The 15695-nt window shown below is 41.5% G+C and overlaps 1 protein-coding gene across 5 annotated transcripts in view; it reads left to right on the forward strand.

Moving 5' to 3' along the window:
- AFF3 (AF4/FMR2 family member 3) overlaps positions 1–15695 on the forward strand; it is a 599573-nt gene that overhangs the window by 26578 nt on the left and 557300 nt on the right. Inside the window, exon 2 of one of the 5 annotated variants that reach the window (XM_021925289.2) lies at positions 13506–13554. The exons of 3 other annotated variants lie outside the window; for them this stretch is intronic. Coding sequence is in view for 1 of the 2 variants with exons in the window: in XM_021925288.2 (XP_021780980.1) it covers positions 13478–13554 (77 nt within the window). In the remaining variant the exon portion in view is untranslated. Of the gene's footprint in view, positions 1–7910; positions 13555–15695 lie in introns of those variants that run through there. One more of the 5 variants, XM_021925288.2, reaches the window with a different exon arrangement.

Here is a 15695-nt window from a genome sequence, read left to right on the forward strand (position 1 = left end):
TAGAGAACTGGATTAGAAAGCCAGCAAAATTCACCCATTAACTGGTGTCCAAGGGCATTCCTTGAACCCTTCTTTGTCCTTTTTCTTTTTTTTTTCTTTCCCTCTTGGATAAAATTAGAGGCTTGGCTTAAATGGCCTCTAATTTATCCAGTCTTAAAAACTGTATGATGCTGGGTGGTTTCCAGATAAATAAGCCATCACTTGGTTAGTTTCTGTTAATGGAACAGATACTTGGTAGTGGAAATAGTAGAGAAAGAGAATTTGGGTATTAGCTAGATTTCCCCCCTCTACTTCTCCAAACTCCTGGGTTGAATTAGATCAGGAGGGAGGAAGTGACAGATACTATAGTTTCCCATTGCTGCTATAACAAATTACCACAAATTTAGCAGCTTAAAACAGCACACATTTATTATCTTAGAGTGCTGAAAATCAGAAGTCCGTGATGTGTTTCACTGGGCTAACATCAAGGCGTTGGCAGGCTTGTGCTCCTTCTGGAAGATCTAGGGGAGAATCTGTTTCCTTGCTCTTTCCAGCTTCCAGAGGAGCTCCACACTCTGACTCATGGCCCCGTCCTCCATCTTCGAAGCCAACAACCTCCTCACTCTGGCCCTCGCTTATCTAACCTCCCTGCTCCCTCTTTTCCTTAGAAGGACCTTAGCGACTGCATTGGGCCTGATCTTATTATTTTAAAAATTATTTTTAATAGTTTTATTTTTGTTTGAGACAGAGTCTCACTGTTGCCCAGGCTGGAGTGCAGTGGCATGATCTCGACTCACTGCAAACTCTGCCTCCTGGATTCTAGCAATTCTCTTACCACAGCCCCCTGAGTAGCTGGGATTATAGGTGCCCGCCACCACGCCCGGCTATGTTTTGTATTTTTAGTAGAGACAGGGTTTCACCATGTTCGCCAGGCTGGTTTCCCAACTCCTGGCCTCAAGTGATCCACCTGCCTTGGCCTCCCAAAGTGCTAGGATTACAGGTGTGAGCCGCTGCACCTGGCCAGGCCTGATCTTTAACTTCTATCTGCACAGTCCCTTAAGTCATAGAAGGGAACACATTCAGAGGTTCCAGGCATTAGGAGGTTGGCATCTTTGGAGGAGCCTTTCTTCTACTTACTGCACATACATGACGTTGATAGCATTGAAGAGCTGGGACACCACACTTCCCTCTCTGGAAATAAATATTTCCAGCACATTAAATCATTTTTATCATTAATGAGAGACTTTCAGCTTTACTGTTCTGGTCCCTTGTACCACAGCAGGGAATTTATTAAAAGGAAAAAGGAGAGAAAATGGGAAAAGAACTACATGTTTGGGAGGCAGTTTTATCAACTCAAATGGAGTCAACCTCAGTGTCCTCAGAAGCAGAGTGTGCTGTTTATTTGGACTCAGTGGTGCAGAGGAAAAGGCAAAGGGGTTCCTGGGACTGGAGCCGTAGGTGTTTTGAGACCTGTCTGTTAGGCAACTTGGTGAGGTATTAGGTTTTACATTTTGAGAGTTCACCTGCAGTGGCCACGTTGCCTTCCATGTTGAGGTTTACTTTTAGGTATCGAGGCATTTTTAAAGCCCTGGGAAGTTATGAGATCCTCTGTGGGGAAGAAATTCCTGCACACAGTGTGAGTGTGATACTGACTGTCTTTATAGTTCTCTGCAGCCGAAGCCCTACTCTTAATTATCGCAAGGGTGACATTTTAATTGTCACTGCATTAGATAAGATATCTCGGTTTGTAGTCAGACATAATTGAGGATACGGCAGAATTCGGGAGAAGCAATCAGTGGCACTTGAGTCACATCTTTTTCCACCGTGAGCACCAGCTGCTCTGCATCCGTACCCTGATTTGACGTCGACATTCGTGTCATCAGAGGAAACTCACTTGGTTCCTGAGACATTTACACGTCTGCAGCCCATTTTTATATTCTAATTTGCTTTGCATGCTAACCTGTCCACAAACCAGATTTAACACTACCTGGAGTGGCAGAGAGACACTGGCCAGGGTCTTTAAGGAGAATCTGAGCTGCCTTTGGGTGTGGCTGTGTCTAAGTGGCCAGGTCACACCAAGCTCCATCCTACAGGCCCAAAGCATTTGGACAGCACCGTGCCTCCAGAGGCACAAAACATCTTATCGAGGGTGGGAACTCCGGAGAAACAAGCAGTGCAAACAACTGAAATATAATATTCTGTGTTTGCCATCACTTGAGACATCATCAGATAAATGCATTCTGGGAATTTGGCCAGAACCTATCAGAAAAAGTAAAAGCTGGAAACATAAAATACAGAATTTGAGATTTCCCCTAATTATAGTGAAATTTCCGTAATTATTTCCCTAATAAATGGTTTTTTTGGCCACCGTTGTTGCCATGTCTAGAAATGGGATTATTCTGATCTGACAGTTTCTAGGAAGTATAGGTACTTCTTCTCCAAGCTCTTGTCTGGTGGTGCTCCGTGGAAGGGCATTCTTTACTGAGGAATCTTTTTTTTTTTGGGGGGGATGGAGTCTTGCTCTATGGCCCAGGCTGGAGTACAGTGGCATGATCTCCGCTCACTGCAAGCTCCGCCCCCCGGGTTCACGCCATTCTCCTGCCTCAGGCTCCTGAGTAGCTGGGACTACAGGCGCCCGCCACCACACCCAGCTAATTTTTTGTATTTTTAGTAGAGACAGGGTTTCACCGTGTTAGCCAGGATGGTCTCGATCTCCTGACCTCGTGATCTGCCCGCCTTGGCCTCCCCAAAGTGCTGGGATTACAGGCATGAGCCACCATGCCCCGCTACTGAGGAATCTTAATAGGATGTTCTGAGAAAGAGAAGTGCACAGCCTGGACAATAATTTGTTGCACTTTCTGCATATTGTTTTTGTTTAATTCTCAGGGCTCTAATATAAAGAGATGCCCCCTCACTAGAGGGAGCAAAACGATTGCCCCAAACACGAGCTGTGGTTCTCGAGGACGTGTTTGCTGAGTGAAGACACTGATCATGGTATTTCTGAAGAGAGTTTTAGAAGAGGTGGATTGGGGAGTCAAGCATGTTTGCCCTGGTTTATGTGAGGGCCTTGAATTTTAACGTAGTTCATGGTCTGCTTCTGTTTGCCCATGGTCCCCCTCAATGGGTCTTCTGTAAACTTATCCCATCACCCACCTATAAACGTGAGACATTAGCTCAGGTCCCTCAGCTTGTGAAAGCTATAGATAGTCTCTGGAGCAGAGAGCTCCTGTCTTTTTTTCTAGAGTGGTTGTATTTATACTCATTGTCATCTAAGTGCATGCTCTATTTGCTAGAAGGAATTAAGATCCTGTAATAGTCCTTTTAACATTTAAATTAGGATACTTTTACCTCTGCAGGCTTCCTGCCTCCTCTCCACCAGCGCTCAAAGGTAGACTTTAACTGTCCTCCAAGTGCCAGTGACTGTTTCCAACATCCCTTAATTCTCCAGAGTCAGAGTTTGTGTTATTGGCGTAAATAAGATCAATAAGCCCTAGGCTGGGGCTTTGTCCATTATCTCTAACTGGGTGTTGAGTCTTAGGAAGGACCTGCACATCCTCACCTTGGATGCAATTGAAAGCACTTTGCCTATTGTGTACCCTCTAATTTAGAATTCAGAGACAAATTGGGCTTTAACTTTTCACCAAGTGAAATGAGATAAAAGCCCTTGTTAAACCAAAGAATACTGTAAACAAAGTGCTAGGATATGCTGACCTTTTTAAAGAAACTAATCTGTTAGCAAACCATTTTTCAAGTCACCTTATTGCTTCATGCTGTATGGATCAACTGTAAAATCATAGTGTTCAGCACAGTATAAATATACGTAAGTACAGGCATATTATCATGGTTATTAACATAGCTGCTGTGCTAGAGACTGCTCTCGGTAGGTGAGAGGTCAGGATTGGACATGCAGGCAGGGAAATAGAGGGCCATCTCCCTTTGGGAGAACACAGAGAGTGGCAAGAACAAGAGGGTACTGAGGAGTACTTTGGACAGGTGGAGGAGGAACAGAGCAGGAGGAGGGCCAGGAGGCAGAGAAGTCCAGGAGCTCAGGAAGTGGGAAATTCCGAGGGGTGAGGGGTCAGCAGAGTAAAACGCAGCAAAGTCATTGAGCTCCGTGAGATTGGGAGACAGTGGAGCGGGTAGCCTTGCCTGAGACACCTGACGGATGCACACAGGGAAACCAAGGTTCACAGCAATTCAGCGTCGGATCCGTGGCTGAGTTACGACGAGGGCCCAGAGGTGGTGGTCGTTCTGCAGTTCTCTATTCAGTCTCCTTCTGACTTGTGAGAGGTTAGTTCCTCTCATATGACTGTGTTTATAGTACCCTATTATACAGATCATGTGTCCTTGTTTTTCGTAATTTAACAATGTCTCATTTCATTAGTCTCTTATTCAGGTCCCTAAAGTCGTGGATAAAGTAAAATGTTGCATTTTGCCCATTAGGTTCCTTACTTACAATTTTAAACTTAGGGGCAACACAAAGTTTTCTCTGGCAAAGAATAAACAGGGTTCCTATGAAGAGGTCATCTGAAAAGCCCTGACAGCAACCTTTGAATTATAGACAGCGACAATTACTCTTCTAATTTTTAACTTCTGACTATGATATATGGACTTGCCTTTATTTGAGAAAGAGGTTAGTGTCCTAGTCATTTGGTGCTCTGTGTTTCATTGTATTCGACCAAGTAACGCATTTTGTTGAATTTCAGGGTTGATAGAGAAAATGCATGGCATGTGTGTTAATTTGATGAAGCTGCCCTATGAAGTCCCACGGCCTGGACAGCCTCAACAGCAGGCGTGTGTCACCTCGCAGTCCTGGGGGCTGGACGGCTGAAAGGAAGGTGTTGGCAGGGCTGGTTCCCTCTGAGGGCAGTGAGGGAGAATCCCTTCGTGCCTCTCCAGCTTCTGGTGGATGCTGGCGATCTTTGGTGTTCCTTGGCTTGTAGATGTATCAGCCGACCCTGCCTTCACGTTCGCTGGGCGTTCTGCCTGTGTGCATGCCTGTGTCCACGTGTCCCCTTTTCATGAGGACACCAGTCACACTGTGTTAGGTGCCCACCCTGCTCCAGAGTGACCTCATCTTAACTAGGCCTGCAACAACCTCATTTTCAAATAAAGTCACATTCTGAAGCATCGGAGATTAGGATGTCAACATCTGAATTCTGTGGGGTCTGCAGGGACACAGTTCAACCCGTAACAGCATGTTAGACTACAGCGTGGGAAGATCCTCTGAGGCTGAAGTTAGGGAACCTGTCGTCAACATTCACACTCACAGTGTTGACCTTTATCTTGTTCTCCATCGAAAAGAGACGTCGCAGTGAAGTCCAACAATAACTTCTTCATATTTTAATCGAGTGAACTAGCCAAGTCGTTTAATATGGGAACAGAAATAGGAAACGAAAGAACTCAGTTAAGGTAAAAGGAATAGCAGGAAAGAGGGAAATGAAGGTGAAAAGGCAAAGATAAAATACAAATGAGAAGAAACAGCAATGAGGTTATTTTGGAAACAGGTTGACCCAGCAGGTCAATGTTTGTGATATGGTGGATTCCTGGCATTCATGGCATTAATCCTGCACTTAATACACAAGAGGAACAAGGGTTGGTGTGACTTCAGAGATGTGTCCGTTTGTTGTGAGCACCTCCCTTCTTGGTCTGAAATGGGCACTTTCTCTGGGGTTACAGGCTTTACCAATAGGATGGGCAGTTGATGGTATGGCCCAGCCAGCAAGCCTGCCCCAGCCCAGCTCAGGATCAGCTCTCCATGGGTCCAGCTCCCGGTGTGCGCCCTGGCCCCTTAAAGGCCAAGGGTTCATTTAAAGCAGTGATCCCCAACCTTTTTGGCACAGGCACCGGTTTCATGGAAGACAGTTGTTCCATGGACGAGGAGGTGAGGGTGGGGATGGTTTCAGGATGAAACTGTTCCTCCTCATATCCTCAGGCATTAGTTAGATTTTCGTAAAGAGCGATCGACCCAGATTCCTCGCATGCGCAGTTCACAATAGGGTTTACTCTCCTATGAGAATCTAATGCCGCCGTTGATCTGACAGGAGGTGGAGCTCAGGCTCGCTCATCCTCTGCTCACCTCCTGCTGTGCGGCCCAGTTCCTAACAGGCCATGGACTGTTATGGCCTGGGGGTTGGGGACTCCTGATTTAGAGGACAGTCTGAGCATGGGCTGGACATGGGGAGGGGAAACGTCTCGTTCTGCAGTTAAAGTGCAGATGATTTTACCAGCCATCGCATCTCCTAGAGTAGAAATCTCCAGTTTTCGGAGACTCTTTCATTGTTTATATTTAGTAGCAGATGTCAGAAGGCATAAAAATACATGATAAATACTGTTTAGTTGAGCAAGCTGGGTTTACAGGCTGTCCTACCTGCAGATAACCACATATGCTGTACAGTATGTGCCTTGAATAGAGATCCCTTGAGACCCTGAATTGGGTGTCTTTGTTGGAAAAAGACAGTTGATTCACAGAGGAGAAACAAGCCACAGTCGAGGTTTTGTAAAGAAAGTAGCAGCCCCTTTACGTCATCATTTGGTATTTACGGTTTTGCTCAAATAATGTTTAGGGGTACACCTTCTAGCTCCCGCTAATCCCCATGCCAACAATTTAAAGGTGCTAACCTTTAAAAAAGACACTAATTCTGAGCCAGCTCATTTGTGCAGCTTCAGGCAGGAGCCAGAGCATGGTGGTTTCTTTCTACAGACCAGGGGCCTCACAAAACCACACTTCCTCTCTCCCGACGTGTTTCAGGGGTAAAGTGGATGCTTGCTTTGCGTGTTTTTCAAACCTAGGTCTGTGTTCGTCAAGTACGGCATCATGGAGTCGTCTCACTCACAGATGGCCTGGTGTATATTTCACAGTTCCTGTTTTATACGCTATTTGCATAAAAAGCTCAGAATTTGGAGACTTGAACCCCTCCTGTCTCTTTTATACTTTCATGTAAAAGATACCTCAGATTTTTTCTAGTATCAGAAATTTTTGCTTTAAATTTTTTTCTCTATTGTATATGATGGCATTTCCAGAATTAAAAGCTTTTGCGTACATTCTATTTCTTCTTAGAAACAGGTCATATACTGTTAGACTCTGGTTGACATGAAGAAATTTAGCATTAAATTGCAGTGTGTTTCAAGTCAAATGTTTTAATGCTACAACTTCTGAAATGTAGAGTAATTTTAAACAAATATTTGAGTATCTACACTGTGCTGGATAAGAAAATTAACTACAGTATTATTCTATTACGTCCTTTTATATATTATAAAATGTTCGTTCCTGTCAGCAATTTTAATACTGAAAACCAGAAACAATATATCCCATTATAAGAAAAATCTCATTTATTAAAATTAAAAATTATCATGCAAGTTCACTAGAGATGGCAATTTGCAATACAAAAAAAGACTTTCGTGAAAAAAATGTCTTCAGGAAGTAGATCTTTTAGGTGTTAAAGATAATTACTTCATTCAGCAAATCTTGGTTGAGCGTCTACCATGAGCTGACACTTGTAATTATGTGACAGAAATGAGCGTAGAGAAATGGAAGGGAAGAGAGAATCTTCAGGAGCCGTGGCCAGTTAGGATCCGTTGGAAATGAAGCTAATGCCGTCTTAAAATTATCATGTACTGTTAAGAAAACTAAGTGTTTTAATGGAAAAAAAAATATTATCATGTATGAAATGGTGTGAAAATATAACTGATGATTAGAATTCAACTTACAACTTTCTAAGAACATGTCTGTAGAATAAACTATGAACATCGCATCACAATTCAGGAGAATCACAGTGTGAAAATAAATGAGAGGCTGTGATTGTATCTCAGTTGTGAACAGGAAAGTTGACCTGCAGCATAAACGTGACTGCTCCGGAAAGTGCTGTACCTTCTGAGAATGCTCAGATTTCTACTTCCAACAATTACAGCAGCGATGGTTTCACATCTGTTAGTCAGACGGTTTTAATCTGCAAAAGGTTAAATGTTTGACAGTTACTTGCTCTCACATGCAGATTAGCTGCTTGGAGTTTAACCTTTAGATGTGCTTACGCAACCACGTTCTACAGTTTTTTGGGATAAAACCACCCAAACAGATAACTTGCAACTGGGAATACAGAAATCCAGGAGACACTTTTTTCACTTGATAGAAATTATTCCCATTACCTTCCCTCTTCCTTTCTGTCTGAGAGTATCTTACCACTCACCCTAATGTGTAGAAGCAACTTCACAATGAAAGAACTGAAGCCGTTTGTGGAGATATAAATGTCAGGACAGGATGATTCTTCCACTTCAATGCCTTGCAGGATTTTAAACGAGTGAGTGTCACTGCGTGATACAAAGAAGAGACATGGGATCTTTGGTCTTTACCTGAGAATGGGGAGATAAGTATGAATTTTAAACTTTGTCAAGTGAGGAGTTTACATCTGGAGCTTCTGATTGTTATAAAAGAACAAAAAATCACAGGCTTTCTATTACTGCCTTCAACTTTTTAAATGCATGTTGATGATACATGAATTTTAAGGCATTATTCACATACATAAGGCATTTGATTCAACTGATTCAAATTATATCAGATTTCTTTCTGATTTTGTGTTGCTTGAAGAACAAGACAGGATTAAAAAACAGACAAGAAAATAGGAGATGGCTAAACATTAACTCTATATAAGCCATATTGTCCTCATTTTTAATCAGTGAATGCTCTTAAGCTTGTTCATATATTGCAGAAAACATTTTTTAAAGGAACTATGATTGTTTTCTAGGTAGAGGCATCCTAATAGGTATTTTATGTGTTATCTTATTTAGATATCTCCATGACTCATTTAGGCAAAAACTATCATGTTTCCTATTTTATAAATGAATTCATAGGCTAAAAATGTTTATTGGTGGTTCCCAAAATTGGACTGCTAGCAACTGATGGGAAAAAAAGGACATTCCTGGACTCTCCTCTGAGGGTAAGATTTTGAAGTTCTGGGGTGTAGATCTGAGTATCTTTAGAGTTGAGTAGTTTCCTCAGTTGATTCTAATAACACCTTGGTTCAGAGGTCACACTTGTTTGGAAGAGCCACTCAGTATCACACAGTGAGAAAAGAATGATAGAAATCTATCCGTGTTCCCGCAAAGGGCAAGATCTTGTTCTTTTAGTAGCCTGTTGGAGGGTGGAGGGTGGGAGGAGGGAGAGGATAAAAAAAATTAACTAGAGAGTACTAGGCTTAACACCTGGGTGACAAGATAATCTTTTCCACACACCCCCATGATAGAAGTTTACCTGTATAACAAACCTGCACATGTACCCCTGAACTTCAAATACAACTTAAAAAATAAAAGGTTTGGTTACCATGTAAGGAGGAAAAAAAAAAAAAACAAAAACCCCAAAGTGATAAAACTGAGATTGGGATTCAGTTCTGTGTGACTCTACACCTCATAATCTGGAAGTGACTGTCATGGGGAAATCACCCTCAAATCCTAACAGTTGAAAGAATCCTAGCATTTATCTTGTCCATCATCTTTCCTAATGTGGGATTTCCCTCCCAGCCTCCTTGATGGTGGGCCTCAGAGTCCCAGCTGGAAGTAGTTCAGAGGAGATGAGCCTCTGAGTGTTCCTTGCTATGGACAAGGCAGTCCTAACTATTAGCAAGCTCTGCTCTACGCTGGGTACCAGTGTCCCTGCTGGCCGCTTCCTAGTTTTGCCCTCGGGAGCTATCCAGAATAAGTCAAGTCCTTTTTGTGCATGACAGCCTTTGGGCTATTTAAAGAAACCCATCCTCTTCCAACTGAGGCTTTCCTACTTTAGAATAATTGTGTCGGGTGCTGGGTTCAAATCTCCCTTACCCTCTTGAAAGAGAAATCCCACCACAGCCTCAACAAACAACTATGATACCAAACACAAAATCTTCCCAGCTCATCAGAAACTATGGCTGTTTCTCCCAGTGGCAGATTGTTTCTTAGCCTCCCTGGATCTCCCAGTTAATTTCCTTTGTTTTCTGTATTTCTTAGCACCCTATATCACAGTTAGGACACTTGTTCCCCGTTTATAACACATAAATTTTGTTTCTAAAAAGCTCACTCATGGTTCAGGTCAAAGCTATGAAGAAGACAGGAACTTAGAGCATTAAGAGAGAAGTTGGTTGTGCCAAAGTGAGCTGGCATCTCAATTCCACGCAGCTTGCGATCTTGCGGCCTTGGGCAGTACAACAAGGCCGGCCTTTACAGAAGAACAGACTGTTCCTGAACAGTTCCTCCACTGTATGAAAAGCAAACATATTTTTTCTCCTATATTGAACCCTTCAGCCTTTTGTGTTTAAACTATTTCTCATCTTGTTTGAACTATTTTTTCTGGAACAAACATTTATTGTAGGCAGTGTAAATAACAGCTGGCACTCTGTTTGTGTTGACTTTTGTATGTCTCTCCTGGGCCATTATTTAGTTAGCAGAGAGTTTGGAGACCCGAATTCATGTCTCTACCTTGTTGCCAGTTTAGAGCTTAGACAAGTCTTTTAATTTTCTAGGCCATAGTTCTTTTGTGAAATAGGGATGATAAGTACCCTTGCCCTACCTCGTGGAGAGGGATGATAAAAATATGGGCTACCCAGAGTCTTAAGGTATCTAGAAAAATGTGCTACAGAAAACAACATCATGCTAGTGTGCATTATTCATTGCCATTATTATTAATGCCATTATTGGCTTCTCAGTGGAATTTAGCCTCTTCTTTAAGCATGCTGTTTAGCTAAAATTTTTGTTGTTGTTGCTGTTTAGACAGGGTGGAGTTATCCAAAATATTTACTAGAAAATTCTGACCTTTAAGGGAACAGACTGATCACTCACAAAGGATTCTTTTGATTTACTTCAGCTGCACTTTGAGAGGGGCACATGTGTGCACACGTGTGTACACTCACATCTGTATGCTTAATCCGTTTGTTCTCAGGAAGGAAGCAGGTAAGAGGCACTTCCCCTTGTAGATTATCCTGCTTCTTCCTTTGGCTGTAGATTGGTCTGGAAGAAATAAACTTTTAAAGTCCTGGGACGAAAGGGGTTTAGCCTTTTGAACTACACGCTTCCCCCACCTTTTTTTTTTTTGACTGTGTGGAAGTATGAACAGATCTTACAGTGTGCTGGGTAAGAGGGAATGAATTGTGGGTAAGATGGTTTAGATGAAGACACAAGCTCGCGAATCTCAGTTGGCACATCCTCGTGAGTGCATTTCCTTCAGGGCATTACCCTGGAGTTGAAGGCGTGAATCGAGTGACATTTTCTGCAGGTTGTTTCTGTAGAAGCTCTCAGACTTTTGTCAGGTTCTCCAAATATCCATCCCCTCCTGTTGTCCTCTCTCAAATGTCAGTACAATATTGCACAGTTCTCCTCTAGTTTTCCTTGCAGAGGTGCTGAGTGGGTTAATTAACGGATTACTAGCAAATGCTTTGAAAATCAAAAGGTCCTTCAGAAATAATAGGCATTGTTTGGTTCTCATTTGGAGTGAGTAGAAAGGGTATCTCGTTTCTTCAAAACAAGATAACGAAGATGGAAGAGAGAATGCTTCTCTTGCAGTGACGCTAACTGCTGTGTTCCGAGGCACTGCTTGGGTTGTGTCGTCATGGCCGTTATTACAAGGGAAGAAATAAATGGGACCTCACTGGGTCTGCCAGAATCTCACTGCTGTGGAGCATTACAAACGTGTTAAAGTGTAATCGACGTCTAGTAGCTGTCTGTCTACAGTGTGCCAGTTAGAATACTTAGCTTTGCAATAAAAGAGGAGTTAATAAAACACATTTAAGAAATGGAAAATAAGATTAGAAGTGGCATTTTGGCCCTTATTCCAGTGGCAGGGAACAGAAGAGGGTGTGGATAACCGACCTCAGCTCAGTTCCCTGTATCTTCATTCGTCACTGGCTCGTTCATTACCAAATGTCTATAGATATTCGGATATCACCCCTTCCTCCAAAGTATTCTTCTCTCCGTTTGATTCAGGACTATTTTATAGCTTCACGTCATGTGGAGGTTTTAGAATTCAACTTCAAAGTAAACAGGAAAATGAGTTAAAATTACAGTTCATTGATTTCTTGCTGGCTTTTAAATTTATTTGTAAGACAAATTGCATAGTTTCTACTTTCTTCCCCTCAAAACTCACAACCCCAAAAATATCTGGCGGGGGGAGGGGGCTTTTATTTTAACCACGAGTGAACTACTGTTTAGCAACATTGACTACAAATGTGCTTCTTGGGAATTTCACCACTATATAATTGCCTTCTTCATTTCTTTTCTTGCTTAACTAGTGTATATAATCACTGATTTATAAGTGTGAGCTGTAATAATGTCAGCTGTCTGCTGGCATGATTGGAGAACTTATTATGAAATGAAGTTAATTTTATATCTTCTTTTCTTGGAAACTCTTTTATACTTAATTTTAAGCAGATAAGTGACATAAAAGACCAAACTACTTGAAGATAATGCATTTAGAAATTGCTGATTGATGAGCTTATGCTTATCTAATTTTGTTTTAAAAAGATTCTAATATATCTTTTGAGAATAGATTTTTGAGTGGAAGAACAAAACTAGTATAGGTGGATAAGATACCCGCAAAAGAAAAATGGAAGGGTTCTGTTTCTCTCTGTCCCAACATCGTTTTAATGTTAATTCTAGAATTCATGTTTTAGTCATGGTTGTCAGTTGTGGAAAATATTATTCAGTTTAATAGTTTTACTTAAAATAAATGTTTGTGTTTTAAGAAAAACAGTTTATGTTGTAAAAGGGTAACAACTGCATTTTATGCATCTCTTTTTGCTGGATTTTCTTTTAGAGATAATGATCTTTAGGGCTGTTTTCTATAAATATGCATATCGTACTTGTGTTTCTGTTTAAATGCATGCATAAGAAGCACTGAATTTGATTAACTTTATTAACAATAAATAATGAAGTGTACTCTTTTATGTTAACTCTTATTTTATTGTGTATCAGCCTTTAGACATTTGGCTATCTAGATAAGCAGTCATTTATATCCTTTTAAAAAATATTTATTGCTGCTTTGACTAATTGCTTTTTATATGACTTAAAGCCTTTTGCATTGATACCATTTGTTAAAACACAGCCAGAAGAAGGCAGAGCAGCCTCATTTTTCAAAAATTTAGTGTCATTTTTATAGACAAATAACACTTGTAAATGATGGATAATAGCTAGCAGGATGCTGTGTGGTATAAAATGTGCATGAATTATATTTTCTGGGAGTTAGAAGGTTAACTTGTCTATGAACTAATTGAAAAGCTTTATGGTAAATGCAAAGTGCTGTGTGCACATTATCGGCATGACTTAAACCAGCTGAAAAAGGGATTTTCCTTCCCTTGGGTATTATTCATTCTCTCCTCCCCTTTTCTGGCTAGCTGGTGTATATGGAGAGTATCTAATCATAATGAATCTATAGAATTTATAAAAAGAACAGCATAGATGCTTTTCACAACGAGTTGGCAGTTAATACGTTGCATATTAGAAATGGGATGGAGGTGAGTGCAGGCATTGACATTATCACTGCATGATGATATATTTTTGTGTTTGCATAGGCCGTGTTTATCAAGATGACAGTGGTTTCTGGCCCTGGGAAAACAAATGGTGAGAGATAGACTTGGTTTCTTCTGCAGTTTGCAATGTAGAGGTAATGAATTTATCACAAGCTTTTTGTTGAGGAAGGCTAACTCACATGTCTCTCTTTCTTCCCACGATGGACAGTTACGTTAAGTTGAAAACACACCATCTTAATGTAGTAGCAATTCAGATATTCAGTTGAGAACATTAATATGTTAATGAGAACTTCAGAAATTTCACTTATTTAAAAGTAAGACTTTCCTCGCCCATCAAAGACATGGCTGTAGGCATCCATCCAGATTATGTGGGAGGAGGTGGGTTTAGTGTCATCTTGATCCTCTCCTCACCCCCTCCAGCTGCTTTTTCTCATTGAGTGAATGCTGGGGAGAAAAGGAGTAGAGGAGGGGAAGGAGATGGTAAGAAATAGAAAGGATTTCTCACTGGGTCTGGTCATATTCTGGCTTTGTGTTTTCTGGGCCTTGTTGCAATTTAACATCTCTTTCCTTTATCATTGTTGTTTATCAGTTTTATGACAATCACCTAGATTGAATTTCTTTTTCTTTGAGATGGAGTTTTGTTCTTGTTGCCCAGGCTGGAGTGCACTGGCGCAATCTCGGCTCACTGCAACCTCTGCCTCCCAGGTTCAAGTGATTCTCCTGCCTGAGCCTCCCAAGTAGCTGGGATTACAGGCACGTGCCACCATGCCCGGCTAATTTGGTATTTTTAGTAGTGACTGGGTTTCTCCATGTTGGTCAGGACGGTCTCGAACTCCTGACCTCAGGTCACCCGCCTCAGCCTCCCAAAATTCTAGGATTACAGGCGTGAGCCACCGTGCCCAGCCTGAATTTCTTTTTATTTACCCTGATTAGTATATCTGGTGGATTTATGTCTTTTAACACTCCTGGAAACATCTCCGTTATCATCTCCTTAAATATTCCCTTTCCTCCTTCCTTTCTATTCTTTTCTTCTAGGTCTCTGATGAGACATACTTGGGACCTTCTCATTGTATTCTCCATCTAGGTTAACATTACTTTATATTTTTCATTTCCTTGTCTTACTCTATTGCCTTTCAGGAAATTTCTTCATTTCTTCTTTCCAATTCACTAATTCTATTTTTAGCTTTGACTAAATGCTGTATAATCTTGCTAGCAAGCTTTTATTTCAATAATTATAGTTTTTATTTTAAAGAATTTTAGTCGGTTCTTTAAAAATCTTCCTTGTCATTTAAAAAATTGTGGTAAAATACACATAACATAAAATTCGCCATTTTCACTATTTTTAAGTGTACACAGTTCAGTTAATATTACGTCCATTCACATTGTTATTCTGCCAGTCTCCACAGCTCTTTTCAGTTTGCAAAGCCGAAACTTCCTGGTCTTTTTTTATTTTATTTTATTTTATTTTATTTTTTTTTGAGATGGAGTTTCGCACCTTGTTGCCCAGTCTGGAGTGCAGTGGGGCGATCTTGGCTCACTGCAACCTCCGCCTCCTGGGTTCAAGTGATTCTCCTGCCTCAGGCTCCCGAGTAGCTGGGACTACAGGCACCTGCCACCGTGCCCAGCTAATTTTTGTGTTTTTAGTAGAGATGGGGTTTCACCATGTTGGCCAGGCTGGTCTCAAACTCCTGACCTCAGGTGATCCACCCATCTCTGCCTCCCAAAGTGCTGGGATTACGGGTGTGAGCCACTGCACCCAGCCCTGCCTGGTCATTTTTGATAGTCACTTGTTGCTTGTTTATTTTTGTGATTATATCATTTGCTTTAGCCTTTCATATGTAGTTATTTTATAGTCAGTGTATGGTAACTGAAGCATCTGAAGTCCTTGGTACTTTGCATCTGTTCTTTGTTGTTTCTTCAGTCTCTCACTCCTGATGTTGTTTCGTTTCCCTGTCCGTTTAGTAAACCTTAATTGCTAGCTCATATTTGGTTGATCCTAATCTGTAGAAAAAGTCTTGAGGTCTGAGTCAAGGATGCTTTTCTCAGAGTATTTGCTTTTGCGTTTGCCAGTAGTCATAAGGTGCTGCTGTCCTGCAGGGGTACTGCTGTCCTAAGACAATTCCATTGCCTTCCAGATGCTGCCACGTAACCCCGGAGTTTTAGTTTAGTTCCCCCACCCAGCTGCAGAGCTGAGGCCCAGCCTCCCAGAGGCCACGTGAGATCACCACATGC

This window comes from Papio anubis, chromosome 14 (assembly GCF_008728515.1).
Source record: "Papio anubis isolate 15944 chromosome 14, Panubis1.0, whole genome shotgun sequence".
Lineage (NCBI taxonomy): Eukaryota > Metazoa > Chordata > Mammalia > Primates > Cercopithecidae > Papio > Papio anubis.